General features: G+C 45.4%; 1 protein-coding gene across 4 annotated transcripts in view; it reads left to right on the forward strand.

Annotated features, from left to right (window-relative positions):
* The first annotated feature begins 87 nt into the window (after positions 1-87).
* PRR16 (proline rich 16) overlaps positions 88-17163 on the forward strand; it is a 174817-nt gene continuing 157741 nt past the window's right edge. For all 4 annotated transcript variants that reach the window (XM_048054114.2, XM_048054113.2, XM_048054116.2 and 1 more), the window contains exon 1: positions 88-393. In XM_048054114.2, the coding sequence (XP_047910071.2) occupies positions 232-393 (162 nt within the window). In that variant the 5' untranslated portion in view covers positions 88-231. The remainder of the gene's footprint in view (positions 394-17163) is intronic.

The raw sequence follows: 17163 nt of genomic DNA on the forward strand, positions 1-17163 counted from the left end.
GGCAGCTGCACAGCGCGGCCGCCCGGCGGAGCGCGGCGCGGCGCGGCGCCCCCGGCGCGGGATGCGCGGGCGGGCAGGCGGCGGCGGTGGCGGCGGCGGTGGCGGCGGCGGCAGTGGTGGCAGCGGCTGCGACAGCTCCGGGAGCCGGAGGGACGGCGCCGGGCGGCTGGCGGCCGCCTTGCTCGCCTGACCTGCGTGCCCCCCCGTGTCCGCGCCGGGCTGCCCCGAAGGATGTCCGCCCAGTCCAAGGGGACCGCATCCTCGTCCTCGTCGCCGTCCGAGGGGCCGCCGGCTGCCTCCAAAGCCAAGGTGAAGGAGCAGATCAAGATCATCGTGGAGGATTTGGAATTAGTGCTGGGGGACCTGAAAGACGTGGCCAAGGAACTTAAGGAGGTGAGAAGCACCGGCAGCGGGGAGCACAGCGGACGGACCGACGGTCTGCCCCGTCCCCCCGGGGCTCCGCCGCCGCTGCCCCGGGCTCCTTTCACCACTTCTTCGCGGCGGTCCCAGCAACTAGTGGCCGGTCCGGGCCGGGCTAGTGTGGCCCCCGGCTGTGCCCCGGGGGGTGTCCGTGCCCCGGGGGGGTCCGTGCCCCGGGGGGGTGTCCGTGTCCCGGGGGTGTCCGTACCCCGCTGCGGCGCCCGGCGCTGCGGGACGGGGCGGGCGCGGCTGGAGCTCCGGCGTTCCGCCCGCAGCTGCCAGGCGGCCCTTCCCGAGGACTTCCCACCCTCCGGAGTTTTCAGCCGGGAGGCCGGGGGTGCCCTGCGGGGTCCCCGCGGGGCGAGGAGGGTGCCCAGGGGGGAATGGGGGGGCTGCAGGACCGCAGCTTCTCGGCGGATGGAGAGGCGGCAGGAGCGGGTTTCCTCCCGCCCCAGCGCGTTTAACTTTTGGCCGCCCGCTGTAAGCCCGTGTGCACCCCCAGGCTGCGGCCTGGGTCCCTGCTGGGGACCCCCGCACCCGGCGCCCTGGACTGCTCGGGGTCCCTGCCCGGCCCGGCGGCCGCGGTGCGGCGGGTCTGCCGCTGCCTCTGCAGGCTGCACCAGGAGCCCTGTTTGTCTTGTCGATCTGGCAAGATTGCCTTTGCAATCTTTCCCTTTGCCCGTGGCGAGTGTCGTCTCCCCTAGGTTAATCTGCAGGCGGGGTGCGATTACCGCGGGGATGTTCGTAAGCAGCGAAATGTTGTAGCAGGAGAAAAACAATTTGGCTGTCCTTTTGGAGATGTGCACGTTATCTTGATTTTGCTACACAACTAGTCGACAGATGGTTGGATTATGCACCGAAATTCAAGTCCAGAATCTCTGTGCGTTGCTTTATAATCCTGGATTTGACATTTATAAGAGGCCGTGTCTTTTGCTATCAAATATTAGTTTTCTATTTTAACAACATCGTCAACAAGTTTTATACAACAGACTTTTGCCATCTGAGGCAGGCTGAAATTCACCCAGTGCTTCATATGATGTTGGCAGATACATAAACATGCGGCTCACTAATCACAGCTGTTAGACTTATTCCCACCCACAACTCCAGATTTGTCTTCTTTTTTTTCGAAAATATAATTTCTTAACGTGCAGCTGTCTGCACTGCTTTTATATACATATATATATATATATTAAAGTGGAAGTAAACATTGTTTATAGAGCAGTTCTTTAAACGTTTAAAAGTCTGATTGAGTAAGCTGGCTTCTGTTGCTGCAGAAGCACATTTTTCGGGACCTGGAATTCCCTGCATATAATCACTCCCAGCTTTCCTCTAGTGAGCAAACGAGATCTCTGTAGGTGGAGGTCATGTGTCATCATTTACTGTGGCATGTTTTATCTAAGCAAACGTGTCTATTCTGGTTGACTGCATCTGTGAGAGAGAACTGGGTTTACCTCTGCTTGATGGGGAAACGGCTTGTCTGGAACTTCTTTTCCCAAGCAGAAGTGAAATGTAAAAAGGAAGTTGTAGAAAAACAGTGCTGTAACTCTATGAAGTCCTATGTATGTGTTGAAGGGTGGTTAGATTGCCGAGAGCATCTGTTTTGAGAGCAAATAGAAATATTTCTATAAAAAGGGGATTTAACTCCTGTTTGTAATCACACATGAGTTTCTGAGTAACAATTTCTTTATATATTGTACAAAGGTGATACCTGTGATATTGTTACCAGTGAGGGTTGCATGTTATCTGCTTGTTTGCAACATTATCATTATGTATTACATACACTTTGTATGACATTTATGGTCTGCTGGAGTTTGCCATATGAGTACCCCCAGCTGTCTGCCTTTTGTAATATGGACTAATCCTGTACAGGGCTTCTTAAGGCATCTGAAATGTGTACCTTTTAATGTGGAAGTGAGGCAATTGATGATATTATAAATTACTAATCATGCTTTTTCGTAGTTTTTTGTAGGCGTTAGAATGCATTTGCAGATGTTTAATTAAAACATGTAGGAAGAGTTGGTCTACCATTGGTTTTGGTGTATTATACACAGGAGTAAATCTGTCCTATTTCTGTGGTTTTGTACTGTAGAACCAGGCAAGGTGGTAAACTCACCCAAATTGTGTACTTCTCAATATGTTTAGGCTATACTTTTTCTTCATTGTATGTTTGCTGCAGTCAGGCTTTTGTACTACCTCTTCAGGTTTTTTTTTGTTTGTTTGTTTTCTTTTCTTTTCCTATTAGGAATACAGTATTCTGAAATTAGCCTTTCCTTCTTTTTAAATTGCTATTATGTTAAAAAGACTTATATTCTGTTTTACTGGTAGGTTATGGGGTAGGGTTGTTATTATTATTATTATTATTGTTGTTATTGTTATTGTTATTGTTATTGTTGCATGTAGTTGCAGTAATACTTAGTTGTGATATTGAAAATGCATCATTTATAGAACTTTTTTTCTGATTCTGTTTACCTGTTTTTTACTCTTAATTACCAATTATTTATTATGCAACACGTAATATATCACTTCAGGCATTGGGATAAACTGTATGTCCTCTCCCAGTGTCTTTTAGCCTTCACATTTGTTAAGTTTTATACTCAAAGTACCATCAAATTGTAAGGTAGTTTTATTGCTTTAGAGTGAACAGTTTTATAACAGTAAGGAGTATGGCTTACAAGACTTGTATGTCATTACATTTAACTTGTTACTGTTTACTTATGTTAATGTTTTTGCATCTGTCGTTTGTTCAAGAGCTTTTTTTCTGATGGCTGCTGCAACCAGCTTTTGTATTTAAATAGAGGCTGGGGAGGAGAAGTGGGGGGAGGACAGACTGTTAAATTCAGATGCCTGAAGTTTAGAAATTTTCTGTAAAAACATATGACAACATCATGTGGATTAAAACAAATATGTGCTAAGAGTTCTCATGTGTGAGAAGTGGAACATCTGCCTCTTCTTCTTGTTTTTATTGGTCTGCTTAATCTGAGGTGCCCACAAAGACTGGAGGTGGAGAAGTGATGACTGAGGGGCACGTTAGATGTAGGGGGGCTAAGTGCAGAGTTTGAGTTCATGTATGGCTAGTCCATAACTGTACTCTCTAGGGTGCTGTTAACTATGGAGAGACTCAGCCACTTCTGTCTCCTTGCTAAAAAGAAACACAGGGTGGGTGTATACCAACAGTGGGATGTGCTTTTGTGCTGGAAGAAATTACTGTTCAAAATGGATTTGAGTAGCCATTATTTGATGAATATTCCAAAGAAAAATCAAAGGAGTGCCAGATAATTGAGTAACACTGAATGTTTCTTTAGTCCAGGCTATTTCAACATTAAGTAGGTGAAGCCTACTCTGGAGTATTGGATAAAAGACCTTTTTTTTTTTTTTTCCCTTTTTCTTTTTCTAGAGTTGGTTTAGAAGGATGGTTATTATTAAATGTTGCTTTGCAAATTTATTTGTCAAGTACCTAAGCAATGAGGTGATGAGCACTACAGGAGACCAGAAGATGTGCGCTAGTTAAACTATTTTGAGTGTAAAATGCACAGTGTGGCCCTAATTCTCTGACTGACTTCAGAAGGCGTTGTAGGTAGGGGGTGTGCTTGTGCACCTGAGGATGCCAGGGAAAGGAGATCACATTTTTAAGGCTTCACTGCTTTCACATTTTACAACGTTTAGGCATTTCTGGAGGCTTGCTCTTGTTTACATGAAGGAAATACTTCACCAAATCATTTGATAAATACTTCTTATTGTAATAAAAACTCATCATGCAAAACAAATTCCTGGAAGTTACATGTGAAACATTTACATGGCTTTTAATTGGCTAAATAAGCTTCAAACTTTTATCAAAAGCAAGCAGCTGTGCAGCTGTTGGCAATATTTAGGATAATCCAAAATGGAGGTACAGGAGAAACAGGAGCCCTAAGAGGCATTGCACATGCATCAGTAAATTTCCAGTCTCTCTTAGTCTACCTCCTCTGCTCTAAATCCTTCTAAAATGTTTTGCTGAAAGAATGAATGAATAATCACCCCTCACCTAACTGCCCCTTTTATTTTTCATAAATATGTGATATATAAAACTTTGTTATGACTTAAATAATGTTTTCTGAGTGATGGTGGAACTATTAGATGCAAAAACAAACAACAACAACAAAACAAAAAGAAACAAAATTAAAAAAACACACAAAGTTTTTTGCAGGGGTAGATGACCTGTTTCTATAATCAGGCCAGTCATATTTTTTTTAGGTGTGTGTGGGGGTAATGTATTCCCTGATCTGCATTTTTTACGTCTGGCCTGCACTGAGCATATTATAGTTTCGACACCAGTGTTTTTCATTTCTTTCTGGTTTCTGTGTTCAGCTGGTGATCCAGATGGCAGTAAGGCTCTTCAGGTTGTTCAGTGTTCATCCAGAATCTAGGAAGCTGCAGATTTTATCCAACAAGAGGATTAGAGCAGTGACAATCAATCATCTATCAGTTTCTCTGTTGTTCAGGCAGAAATACAAACATCTGTACAAAAAACATTGTGGGTTCATATTGTAGCATGAAGTGTGCGGGGTTATAGTATAAGTATGGAATATACTGCATAGAGTTCTGGGGCTAGGCAAAGCAAAGCAAAACATTTTAATCCCTTCCTTCTCCTGCTCATTCCTGCTATCAAGAAGCTGTAGCTCCTTCTGCTAGGTGGTGGCAACTGAATGAAGAATTTTTTGAGCATGTTTCTTCCTGCTGTTAGAAGTCCCACAGATGCAGATGCCCTTCTTACTTATGGATTCTGGATGCTGGCACTCTTGGGTGTTACTTTTGGAGCGGGTCTCGCTTCAGTGCATATGGATTTTGTACATGTGGTCAATAAGCTGCGGGGGGGACTATCAGGTGTGTGTGGGGGGGTTGGAATGAAGCTTTCTTGGTATTTTTGTGGCTGTAACCGAGCTTGTGGTCCAGGTCAGAGACCAGCACCAAGTGCCATATGCCAGATGGCATTGCCCATTCCAAAACTTGCTTCTCTCTCCAGCAGCAGACTTTTCTAATTTCTCGTTGCAGTCCTTAGTGACAGATGCAACCGTGAACCCTACCTGGATGTTTATTGTAAGTGCAGAGTATGATTCATTATATAAGAGAAGCACTGCACACAGCTTTGTTGTGATCTGCCCGGGGTCCAAATGGGGCCATAAATAGTCACTGCAGGTAAATGAATCATAGTTTTCCTTTCCCTTTATTTCTTGTGGCCTATGAAGCATATATACAGTTACACACAATACAAAAGCACAGATGTAATTACATAAAACTCTTTTGCAAATAGTATCAACAATGCTAATAGGGCTAAAAGGTAGCTATGAACCTTAAAGAATGTTTTGAGGTTGTCAGGACCACTTTAAAAGCTGATTTAGTACTAAGTAAAGTTGCTCTGTATCTGATTTTTAATCAAAGCTATCAATAATCTATTGTGTAACACAATGAAACGAATCAAAGCTATCAATAATCTATTGTGTAACACAATGGAAGGAATAACTAGCATAAATATAGAGCACTGCTTATTAAAATCAAGAGACTTGATGGAGGGAAGCACACTGTCAATTTGTGCTAGCTATTTTGTTTTTCTAAACACTCATGTCAGCTACTTCATTCCCTTTATGCAATACTAAGCTCCTGATAGTAATGTGCATTGTGCAACCATGAGCTAAATAGAGCATATATAAATTCAGTTTTCAAATAAAAACAGTACCACAGTGAAAACATGTATCTTTGTGCTAAAGTATGAACTTCACACAATCTTTGCACTACTGACCGTGATATGGAAAACAGGACTAGTGAGGCAAGAACTTCAGTCTGTTGCAGTCAGACGTTTGACGCTGACTTCAGCAGTAACAACAATAATGTCATGGAGGCAGAAGTTATTTTGGGTCTGCTTCATTTTTGCTAAAAGTTCAAAATTCAGAGGAATCAGTTGCTGCCATGTATGTATATGAATGTGTCATAAAAAATAATGACTTGGCTGAGTACCATTACTTAAGTTTTGCAGATTTTTGCTGGTTCCCTCTGAAAATGAAACAATATCTCTAATATCTCTCTTCCCATTACTCACATACCTCATGAAGTTCTGGAACAGCCTTCCCACTTCCATTCATAAACTTGCAGCCAAATTGCTGCTCACAATTGATTTATACCCAGCTAATTAATGCTCTGTCTGGTGGAGGCGGGGTGAGGTGCACATGTTCTTTTCGAGTTTAAAGAGTACTATCTCTTAGTACCTACTTCACAATATCTTTGTAAACAGCATCACTATCCTCTTCTAGTTTTCATTTTGTTTAGACTTGCAAAATGTTGGTGGCTTAGTCTTCTCCATATGTTAGTCCTATTCTTTGAAAGACAAGGGAACTGAATGGTCAGCAACCTCACAGCTAACTCATGTGTATCCTGTTCAGATGTCCCCATCCCCATACTGGAATTTTCAGCAGGGGTTATTGTTGAGAGGCAGACAGAGTGAAGGGGTCTGTTTTGCATATAGGCTGCTGTCCTGCAGCAGGTATTCAGTCATGCAGGTTACATCAGCTTTGTTGCCTGTATATATATGGGTCTTTGTTTTATTTTGCTATTAGCTGGGCTTTTTTTTTTTTTTTTTCCCCCTCCACAATAAGTAGCAGATAATGTGGTTTGTTGTCTTAAGGTAAAGGTCTTGAGGTAGCATTTCACTCAGATGTCAATGTATGGTACATGTTACCATACTGCTGAATTTTTTTTGCATTAGCTGTGAAAGTGTTAAGCAGTGCAGCCTATACATGCCTTTCTCTCAGCTCGTGTCCAGCTCTGTACATCACTGACTTTGGTCATTCTTGCAGCTACCCGCAATGCTCCAAAATGCCTTTTCTTACTGTACCTAAGAGCAGAATGAAGGCAGAGGCTGCTTCCACAGTGGAAGAGCTGAGAATATCCCCTAGCAGATCTCTGATTGCAGCTTTCCTTGGTCAGTTGCGTGTGTGTTGAATTACTGGGGGTGGGAGGGCTTGGTGGCTGTTGGCATTCTGGTTTAGTTTAAGGTTACTGTACTACAGCTGATTGCAGTCGTGACGAGAAATTGCCTCCAAACAGGAGGAGTAGTACTGTCAGTTGTTGCTTCTGCAAAAATAATAGTGTGTTCATATGTCTTTAAAGGTTAACAAACTCATCCATTGTTTCATGCAGCATGTGCCACATTACATTACGAAGACAGAGCACTGGTGTTGAATCACTTCCAGATTTCACTGTAGATTATTTCTCAGTAATGTGAAAAATCCTCCAATGTTAAAACACCTTTCTTTTTTTTTTTCTTTTTTTTTTTTTTCCTTAAGTCTTTTTGGATAACTCTGCAGTAATTATTTCAGTTCGTCATCCATGATGGTATTATGTTCTTCCCTTAGTGTGGTGTGTTCATGGTTCTTTCAGTGACAGAATAGCTTCAGAGTAGCTTCAAGGTAGAAGCAGAGTACAACATCCTTACTTGCACTGTAGTGGTTTATGTTGTAAGATAAGGGGACAATTTTTGTACATCTGAAAATAATGGGGGAAGTTTAAGATTTGATTAAAGTGAGGCCATCTGCATGGGGTTCCGGAACTTAGATGGGAAACCAAAAACTAGGTTTGGCCTTCCCATTGAACTGCAGAAAGTGAGCTAAGTGCTTGAAGTGTTTATTCAAAACCATCTTGTTTTGATATCTAATAACATTTGTATTTTGTTGGAAAAGACATTTGTTAAAACAGGCAGCTTATGTGACCTGAAAGATGCAGTTTAAGGAAATAAACCCAAACTGAAAACATTAACAAATAAACAGTTTGGGCTTGCATCACTATAATAACTGACTGATTTGTACCCATGTAACTCAATATCCTCCCTGTATAAAATTATTGTGGAAAATCAAGGTCAGCATGTTGTTTCTTTTTGTTTATCGTAACAAAAACCAAGTATAATTCTTTTCTTGCATGCTTTGTCATTGAGATTCTTTTTTGTTTGTTTGTTTGTTTCTGTTGTTGCTGTTATATGCCTTCTACTTTTTCTTCAATTTTGTTAGAAATGGGCAAAAAGAATATGTTCACAGCATTAATTCTCTGAATTCTTGTAAGTGCGTGTGCTAATGAGAGAGTAATTGTCAGCTAAAATTACTACTTACAGTTCAGTAGTTATTACAGAAATAAACGGAACATATGTATATATTTTTAAATATCATAGAATCACAGACTGGTTGAGGCTGAAAGGGGATCTCTGGAAATCACAGTATCACAGATTTCTAGGTTGGAAGAGACCTCAAGATCATCGAGTCCAACCTTCGACCTAACACTAAGTACTCCACTAAACCATATCGCTAAGCTCTACATCTAAACGTCTTTTAAAGACCTCCAGGGATGGTGACTCCACCACCTCCCTGGGCAGTCCGTTCCAATGCTTAATAACCCTTTCGGTAAAGAAGTACTTCCTAACATCCAACCTAAAACTCCCCTGTCACAACTTTAGCCCATTCCCCCTCGTCCTGTCACCAGGCACGTGGGAGAACAGACCAACCCCCACCTCTCTACAGCCTCCTTTAAGGTAACTGTAGGGAGCGATAAGGTCGCCCCTGAGCCTTCTCTTCTCCAGGCTGAACAAGCCCAGCTCCCTCAGCCGTTCCTCGTAAGACTTGTTCTCCAGACCCCTCACCAGCTTGGTCGCCCTTCTCTGGACTCGCTCAAGCACGTCCATGTCCTTCCTGTAGTGAGGGGCCCAAAACTGAACACAGTACTCAAGGTGCGGCCTCACCAGAGCCGAGTACAGGGGCACAATCACTTCCCTAGACCTGCTGGCCACACTGCTTCTTATACAGGCCAGGATGCTGTTGGCCTTCTTGGCCACCTGGGCACACTGCTGGCTCATATTCAGCCGACTATCAACCAATACTCCCAGGTCCTTCTCGGCCAGGCAGCTTTCCAGCCACTCATCTCCCAGCCTGTAGCTCTGCTTGGGGTTGTTGCGCCCCAGGTGCAGGACCCGGCACTTGGCCTTGTTGAACTTCATACAGTTGACCTCAGCCCATCGCTCCAGCCTATCCAGATCCTCCTGCAGAGCCTTCCTGCCCTCGAGCAGATCAACACACACACTTAGCTTGGTGTCATCTGCAAACTTACTGAGGGTGCACTGGACGCCCTCATCCAGATCATCGATAAAGATATTAAAGAGGGCCGGCCCCAGTACCGAGCCCTGGGGGACACCACTAGTGACCGGCCTCCAACCAGATTTGACTCCATTCACCACAACTCTCTGGGCCCGGCTATCCAGCCAGTTTCTAACCCAGCGAAGCGTACGCCAGTCCAAGCCCCGAGCAGCCAGTTTCTTGAGGAGAATGTTGTGGGGAACTGTGTCAAAAGCCTTACTGAGGTCAAGGTAAACCACATCCACAGCCTTTCCCTCATCCACCAAGCGTGTCACTTGGTCATAGAAGGAGATCAGGTTAGTCAAGCAGGACCTGCCTTTCATAAACCCATGCTGACTGGGCCTGATCGCCTGCTTGCCCTGCAAGTGCCGCGTGATGACCCTCAAGATAATCTGCTCCATGAGCTTTCCTGGCACTGAGGTCAAACTGACAGGCCTATAGTTCCCCGGGTCTGCCCTGCGGCCCTTCTTATAGATGGGCGTCACATTGGCTAGCCGCCAGTCACCTGGGACCTCCCCCGATAGCCAGGACTGCCGATAAATGATGGAAAGCGGCTCGGCCAGCTCCTCCGCCAGTTCTTTCAGTACTCTCGGGTGCATCCCATCCGGCCCCATCGACTTGCGCACATCCAAGTTCCGTAGCAGGTCGCCAACCATTTCCTCATGGATAGCGAAGGCCACATCCTGCTCCCCATCCCCTTCCACCAGCTCAAGGCACTGGGTATCCAGAGAACAACCGGTCTTGCCGCTAAAGACTGAGGCAAAGGCGGCATTAAGCACCTCACCTTTTCCTCATCCTTAGTAACTAGGTTTCCCCTCGCATCCAGTAAAGGATGGAGATTCTCCTTAGTCCTCCATTTCACGGTGATATATTTGTAAAAGGATTTTTTATTGTCTTTAACAGCAGTAGCCAGATTGAGCTCCAGATGAGCTTTGGCCTTTCTAATTTTCTCCCTGCACAGCCTCGCTACATCCTTGTAGTCCTCCTTAGTGGCCCGCCCTTTTTTCCAAAGATTATAAACCCTCTTTTTTCTGCTAAGCACAAGCCGCAACTCTCTGTTGAGCCAGGCCGGTCTTCTTCCACGCCGGCTCGTCTTTGGGCACGTGGGGATGGACCGCTCCTGTGCCATCACAATTTCCTTCTTGAGGAGCGCCCAGCCTTCCTGGACTCCTCTGCCCTTCAGAACCGCCTCCCAAGGGACTCGGCCAACCAGCGTCCTGAGCAGCTCAAAGTCAGCCCTCCGGAAGTCCAATACAGCAGTTTTACTGGTCCCCTTCCTGGCCTCGCCAAGAATAGAGAACTCTACCATTTCGTGGTCACTCTGCCCAAGACAGTTTCCGACCACCACATCTCCCACCAGTCCTTCTCTGTTTGTGAAGAGAAGGTCTAGCGGGGCACCACCCCTGGTAGGTTCACTGACCAGCTGCGTCAGGAAGCTATCTCCCACGCTCTCCAGAAACCTCCTAGACTGCTTTCTCTGTGCCGTGTTGTGTTTCCAGGATATGTCTGGGAAGTTGAAGTCCCCCACGAGGACAAGCGCCGACGATTTTGCAACTTCTGTCAGTTGCCTATAAAACTCCTCATCCGTCTCCTCATCCTGGTTCGGCGGTCTATAACAGACCCCGACCAGGATGCTAGCCTTGCCAGCCTTCCCGCCGATCCTAACCCACAGGGATTCAACCTTATCATTCCCAGCCTGGAGTTCCACAACATCGAAAGATTCTCTAATGTAGAGAGCCACGCCACCACCCCCTCTGTGCTGCCTGTCCCTCCTGAAGAGCCGATAGCCAGGCATTGCAGCACTCCAGTCGTGGGAGCGGTCCCACCACGTCTCTGTGATGGCAACCAAGTCGTAGCCTGCCTGCTGCACGATGGCTTCCAGCTCCTCCTGTTTGTTACCCATGCTGCGTGCATTAGTGTAGATGCACTTCAGCTGGGCCATCGCCTTCTTCCCCGGCCTAGCCATTGTTTCCCCCGGCACAGCTCCAACAAGCCTTGTTTGAGCCCCGTCCCCCTTCTTACCTAGTTTAAAGCGCTCTCTATGAGCCCCGCCAGCTCCTGGCCTAGGATCCGTTTTCCCCTTGGAGATAGGGACCCGTCTGGGGCCATCAGGCCAGGTGCCGAGTAAAGCTCCCCATGGTGAAAAAACCCAAAATTTCTGTGCTGGCACCAGCCTCTGAGCCACCTATTAACCACGCGAGCTTTCCGTGTCCTCTCCGTGCCTCTCCCTTCCCCCGTAGGGTTAGATGAAAACACTGCCTGCACTCCCGCTCCCTCCACCAATCGTCCCAGCCCCCTATAGTCCTGTTTGATAGCCTTGAGGCTTCTCTTTTCAACATCGTCACTGCCAGCCTGGACTATCAAAAGCGGGTAATAGTCAGAGGGGCGATCCAGGTTTGGAAGCTTCCTGGTAATGTCTCTGACCCTGGCCCCAGGGAGGCAGCAGACTTCCCTATGTGTGGGGTCAGGCCGACAAATAGGGCCCTCCGTTCCCCTGAGGAGGGAGTCGTCCACAACAATCACCCTTCTTTCTTTCTTGGTGGAGGCAGTCCTGAGGCGTGGAGTCAACTTCCTCACCTCAGGCATCCTCCTGGGTAGGCTTCCTACCTCATCCTCACCCGCCGGTCTCTCAAGCTCCAGGGCCTCAAACCTATTGTTCAAGGGCACCTGGGAAGGCGGCACCGGAAGGGGAGGGCATCTCCTGCGAGGTCGAGCAGGGACCTGTCTCCATTCCTCCTCAACTCGCAGGTCCCCTCCCTCTGCCCGATGGCGACAGGGCAGGGGGTCCACCCCGCTTTGCAGCGTCTCACCCTGGTCCCTCTCCCTCCGGTCCTGCAGGGAGTTGCTCCACCAGTCTATCTCCCGCTCGCACTCCCTGATATCCCTCAACCTCTGCACCTCCTCCTTGAGTTCCGCCACCATGCGGACCAGGTCGTCCACCTGCTCGCACCTCACGCAAGCAGTCTCTCTGCCTCCCGCCGATGGCAGCAAGAGGCTCAGACACTCCCCGCATCCGGAGACCTGAACTGCCGCGTGTTTGGACGGGCAGTCGGTCTGGGTGTGTACTGACTTCCTAGAGAAAGCACCGTGCCTGATGGAGACCATCGCAGCCCAGCTGACGGGAGAGTGCTGTTGGAGGAGTTGTCCCTATGGGCGGGTGTGAGCGCTCCGCCCTTCCTGCCCGCCCTGCCCGCGCTAACTGCCTTGCTAACTGCCGCGTCACAAATCATCCAAACCATTCTAGAAACACCTAGAGCAGGTTGCTTGGGATCTTTTACAATTCAGTCTTGAATATCTCCAAGGATGGAGAGACTACAGCCTCTCTAGGCAACTTGTGCCAGTGTTGAATCACCTTCACAGTAATTTTTTTTCTTATTTTTAAGTAGAATATCCTGTATTTCAATTTTTGCCTGTTGTCCTTTCATTTAGCACCACTGAAAAGAGCCTGACACTGTCGTCTTATTCCTTCCAATCAGATATTTATACACATTGAGATAAGATCCCCCGAGCCTTCTCTCCTGCAGGCTGAAGAATCGTAGTTCTCTCAGTCTCTCCTCATGTACCGGATGTGCCAATCCTTTGGTCATCTTACAAACTTGCTTCAGTGTGTTCATACCGCTCTTGTGCTATGGAGCCTAGAACTGTACACAGTACTCCAGATCTGGTGTCAAATAATCAGATGTATATTAGGTAAAAATCCTGTGTTAGGAACATCAGCTTCCCTTGATAAACATTTCTTAATCTGAAAGTTTAAAATTAGTTGGAAAACATTCTCTACTTCTTCATTAAAGTTGCAGTAGTAAATGGTTATGGGCTTGTCATTGTCTGGGATCTGAATGTAGGTTTTACCTACTTTCAAAACTAGCAATAAATATTTGCAGTGTGAATATAAATGATGAATATAGCGGATGCAGACACCAATAGTTTAGAGTTAGTTTTCATAAATGAGTGTAGTCATATGTGTACATACAGAACCTCTGTGTAAAGTTAGGCAGCGATCAGGGGAGCAGAGTGGCTGCACCTTTTTTTGCTCTTAAAGGAATGCCACTCCTTTGTAACATCTTTCCATAAGACTGTGGATGATATGTCCTTTTTCCTGCCTCCAAATTAAATTATCCTGGCAAACCCAATGTAATTATGCGAACTTTGTGAACCATTCAGGTCAAATTTGGTGCCAGCCTATGTGGTTTCACTGAGGGCAAATCATGCCTGAGAAATTTGTTGATTTTCAATGATGGGGTTACAGTGTTGGTGGATAATGAAAGAGCAACTAACATCACCTACCTGAACTTGTACAAAGTGTTTATCACCATCCTGCACAATATCCTTGACTCTAAATTGGAGAGACATGGATTTGACAGGTGGACCACCCTGTGAGTAAGGAATTGGCTGGATGGCTGCTCTCAAACAGTTGTGGTCAATGGTTTCATGTTCAGGTGGAGATCAGTGGCAAGTGGTGTTCCTCAGATGTCGGAACTGGGACTGATGCTGTTCAACATCTTTGTCAGCAACATGAACAACGGGACTGAGTTCATCCTCAGCAAGTTCGCCAATGACACTAAGCTCAGTGGTGCAGTGGACACACTGGAGGGAAGGGTTGCCATCCAGAGGGACCTGGACAGGCTTGAGAAGTGGGCCTGGGTGAACCTCATGAAGTTCAATAAGGCCAAGTGCAAGGCCCTGCATCTAGGTCAGGGCAATCCCAAGCACAAATACAGGCTGGGTGGAGAATGGATTGAGAGCAGCTCTGAGGAGAAGGACCTTGGGGGTGTTGGTTGACGAGAAGCTCAATATGAGCCGGTAATGTGCGCCTGCAGTCCAGGTAGCCCACTGTGTCCTGGACTGCATCAAAAGCTGCGTGGCCAGCAGGTCAAGGGAGGTGATTGTCCCCCTCTACTCTGCTCTTGCGAGACCCCACCTGGAGCACTGCATTCAGCTCTGGGGGCCCCAGCACAAGAAGGATGTGGACCTGTTCGAATGAGTCCAGAGGAGGGCCATGAAGATGATCGGAGGGCTGAAGCACCTCTCCTATGAAGGCAGTCAGAGAGAGTTAGGGTTGTTCAGCCTGGGGAAGAGAAGGCTCTGGGGAGACCTTATAGTGGCCTTCCGGTACCTACAGGGGTCGGTCCTAGAGGAAAACTGGGGAGGGACTCTTTGTCGGGGGTGTAGTGATAGGAAAAGAGGTGACAGTTTTAAACTAAAAGAGGGTAGATTTAGATCATCTATAACGAAGAAATTTTTTCCTGTGAGGGTGGTGAGGCAATAGATCAGATTGCCCAGAGAAGCTGTGGATGTCTCATCCCTGGAGGTGTTCAAGGCGAGGTTGGATGGGGCTTTGAGAAACCTGATCTTGTGGGTGGCATCACTGCCCATGGCAGGGGGGTTGGAACTAGATGGTCTTTAAGGTTTGTTCCAGTCCAAATCATTTTATGATGCTATGATCCTACTAGTCCCTACTTTTCTGCATGCCTTTCATTTTCTTTTCCTAACCCCTGTCCTCTTTTCCATCATAACAGTTTCTGGTGCTTATGCAACTTCTGACCTTTATTCATGTCACTGTCAGCAGCTATCAGAACAATGTTTGGGGCTGTTAAACATGCATGTTTGTCTGACTGTTCTTGAATGCTGACTTAGGAATGTCAACATCAAATTTCTTAGTTTTGTCTTTAGAATTTCAGGTGACTTACTGGCGTTTATCTTAGTAACAAAATTGTTCTCTTCGTGCGTCTTTTGCATCCTAGTAGGAGATTGTACCATGTAGGATCTGGAAGCATTGGTATTGCTTCTTTCTTAATTTCCAATGTGGTCTAGCAACAGAAAGCTGTACTATTTGGATTCCAAAGTTACCTGGGCTGTCACTACAAGCAAAAACTTCTAATTTAAAATTCATTATAGGTTCAGCTAACACTGTTTTCCAGCCTTCCAGTTCAGCATCCAGAATATTTAAAATTCAGTGCATCTTTCCTCAAAATACTGCAGTGCTGCTGTCCTTAACAAAAGTGTTTCAGATGTCCAATTAGAGTGCACTTCAGGTGGTTTTACTGTCAATTTCAGATGCAATTTGACTGAGCTAAGTTTACAACAGCGTGTGGTTTCCACTAGTTCTGCCAAATTTTACCTGGATTACCACCTGACTGCCGGGTAGTCTAGCCTTATTTGACTTTCAATGCTTATAGGGCAGGGCTGTTTTATGAGATGATTTTAACGCTCAGTAAAGCTGTTGTATTTGGATAAAAAATGTCCTGTGTATGGATGTCGTTTCTGGTATCTTGCACCATTAATTGAGACTAGGAAAATATACAAGCTAATCAAAACTATCTTAGCTAAGGTAATAAATTCTGTTTCTTGAAATCAAAATGAAGATGGTACAGTGGACCTGTAAGGCTTTCGGTAAACTGTTATTTGACCAGACTGGGTTGCTTATGTTGAAGCAAGGGAATGAGGAGGCTGGGATTGCTAGTTTTTGTTGTTGCTTGTTACCAGGTAATTTGGATGTGCTTATTTTTCAGGTAGTGGTTATTTGATTCCATCTATTAACAAATGAACAAACATCATAGAATTTGAGTGTTTGGATTATAAACACTAAATCATATGAGAATACTTCAGTTAATAATTATTTTCATTAGCTGACTCAAATCTTAGCAAACAGAGTCTTTACTATTGTGATAGTGTGTAACCACCAAGGATTTTTGACTGAACTGAGAGGTTAACAGTAGCTTGATTAGTATCCTGGAAAATATAGTGTAGTAGAAAGATATGAGACAAAACAGCTGACGGAAAACAAACAAACAAACAAAAACAAAACCAAGAAAACAACACAACAACAAAACCAAAAGAAATGCAAAACGAGCCTCAAAACATTATATTGCTACACAGAGCAATCTTTAAAGTAGGGATGGATGGATGCATGGATGGATGCATGGATGGATGCATGGATGGATAAGTTGTGCAGCAAAAAGTCATAGTACTGCAGGTGCTGAGGATGTTGAGTTAGGAAAAAACAAAAACAACAACAACAACAACAACAACAACAAAAAAAAACCAAAAAAAAAACAACAGCTACTGTGCCAGAAGGGGAACTTTTTACTTAACACAGGCTTTACATAGGCTGTTTCAGTCTTCAGGTTGGCTTGAGTGATTTTTTTTTTCCCCCTACTTCTAAGGTGGTCTACACTGAATAAATTTGATTTGACTTTAATAAAGCTGTTCTAGCTTATGTTAACTGAGACACTGGCCTTTTGTCGTTAAGCAGTGCCAGTCATTCTGGAGGTTTCCATGTGTCTGTGAGAGAAGTTGGTGTCTGATTCATGGGACTCCTGTTCTTTGTGTCAGGAGAAATTAGAACCCTAGGGCTTGTGAAGATAATAACGTGTAGGAATCACAGTGATGAGTATCTAAGGCTTAATTTCATTGTTTACTAAGGAATCATAGTCTAAGGTTGATTAAAGCTAGACATACATAGTAATTTTACATTTAGATGCAGGGTAGCTGATGGAAATGTCTTTCAAAATCTTCAGAAGAAAAAAAAAAGTCTTTTAAAATCATATAAGTCATCAAAAATCCTTTTGAAATCTTCTGTTCACTAGCGAATCTTTTGTGA

This window comes from Anser cygnoides, chromosome Z, assembly GCF_040182565.1.
Source record: "Anser cygnoides isolate HZ-2024a breed goose chromosome Z, Taihu_goose_T2T_genome, whole genome shotgun sequence".
Classification (NCBI taxonomy): domain Eukaryota; kingdom Metazoa; phylum Chordata; class Aves; order Anseriformes; family Anatidae; genus Anser; species Anser cygnoides.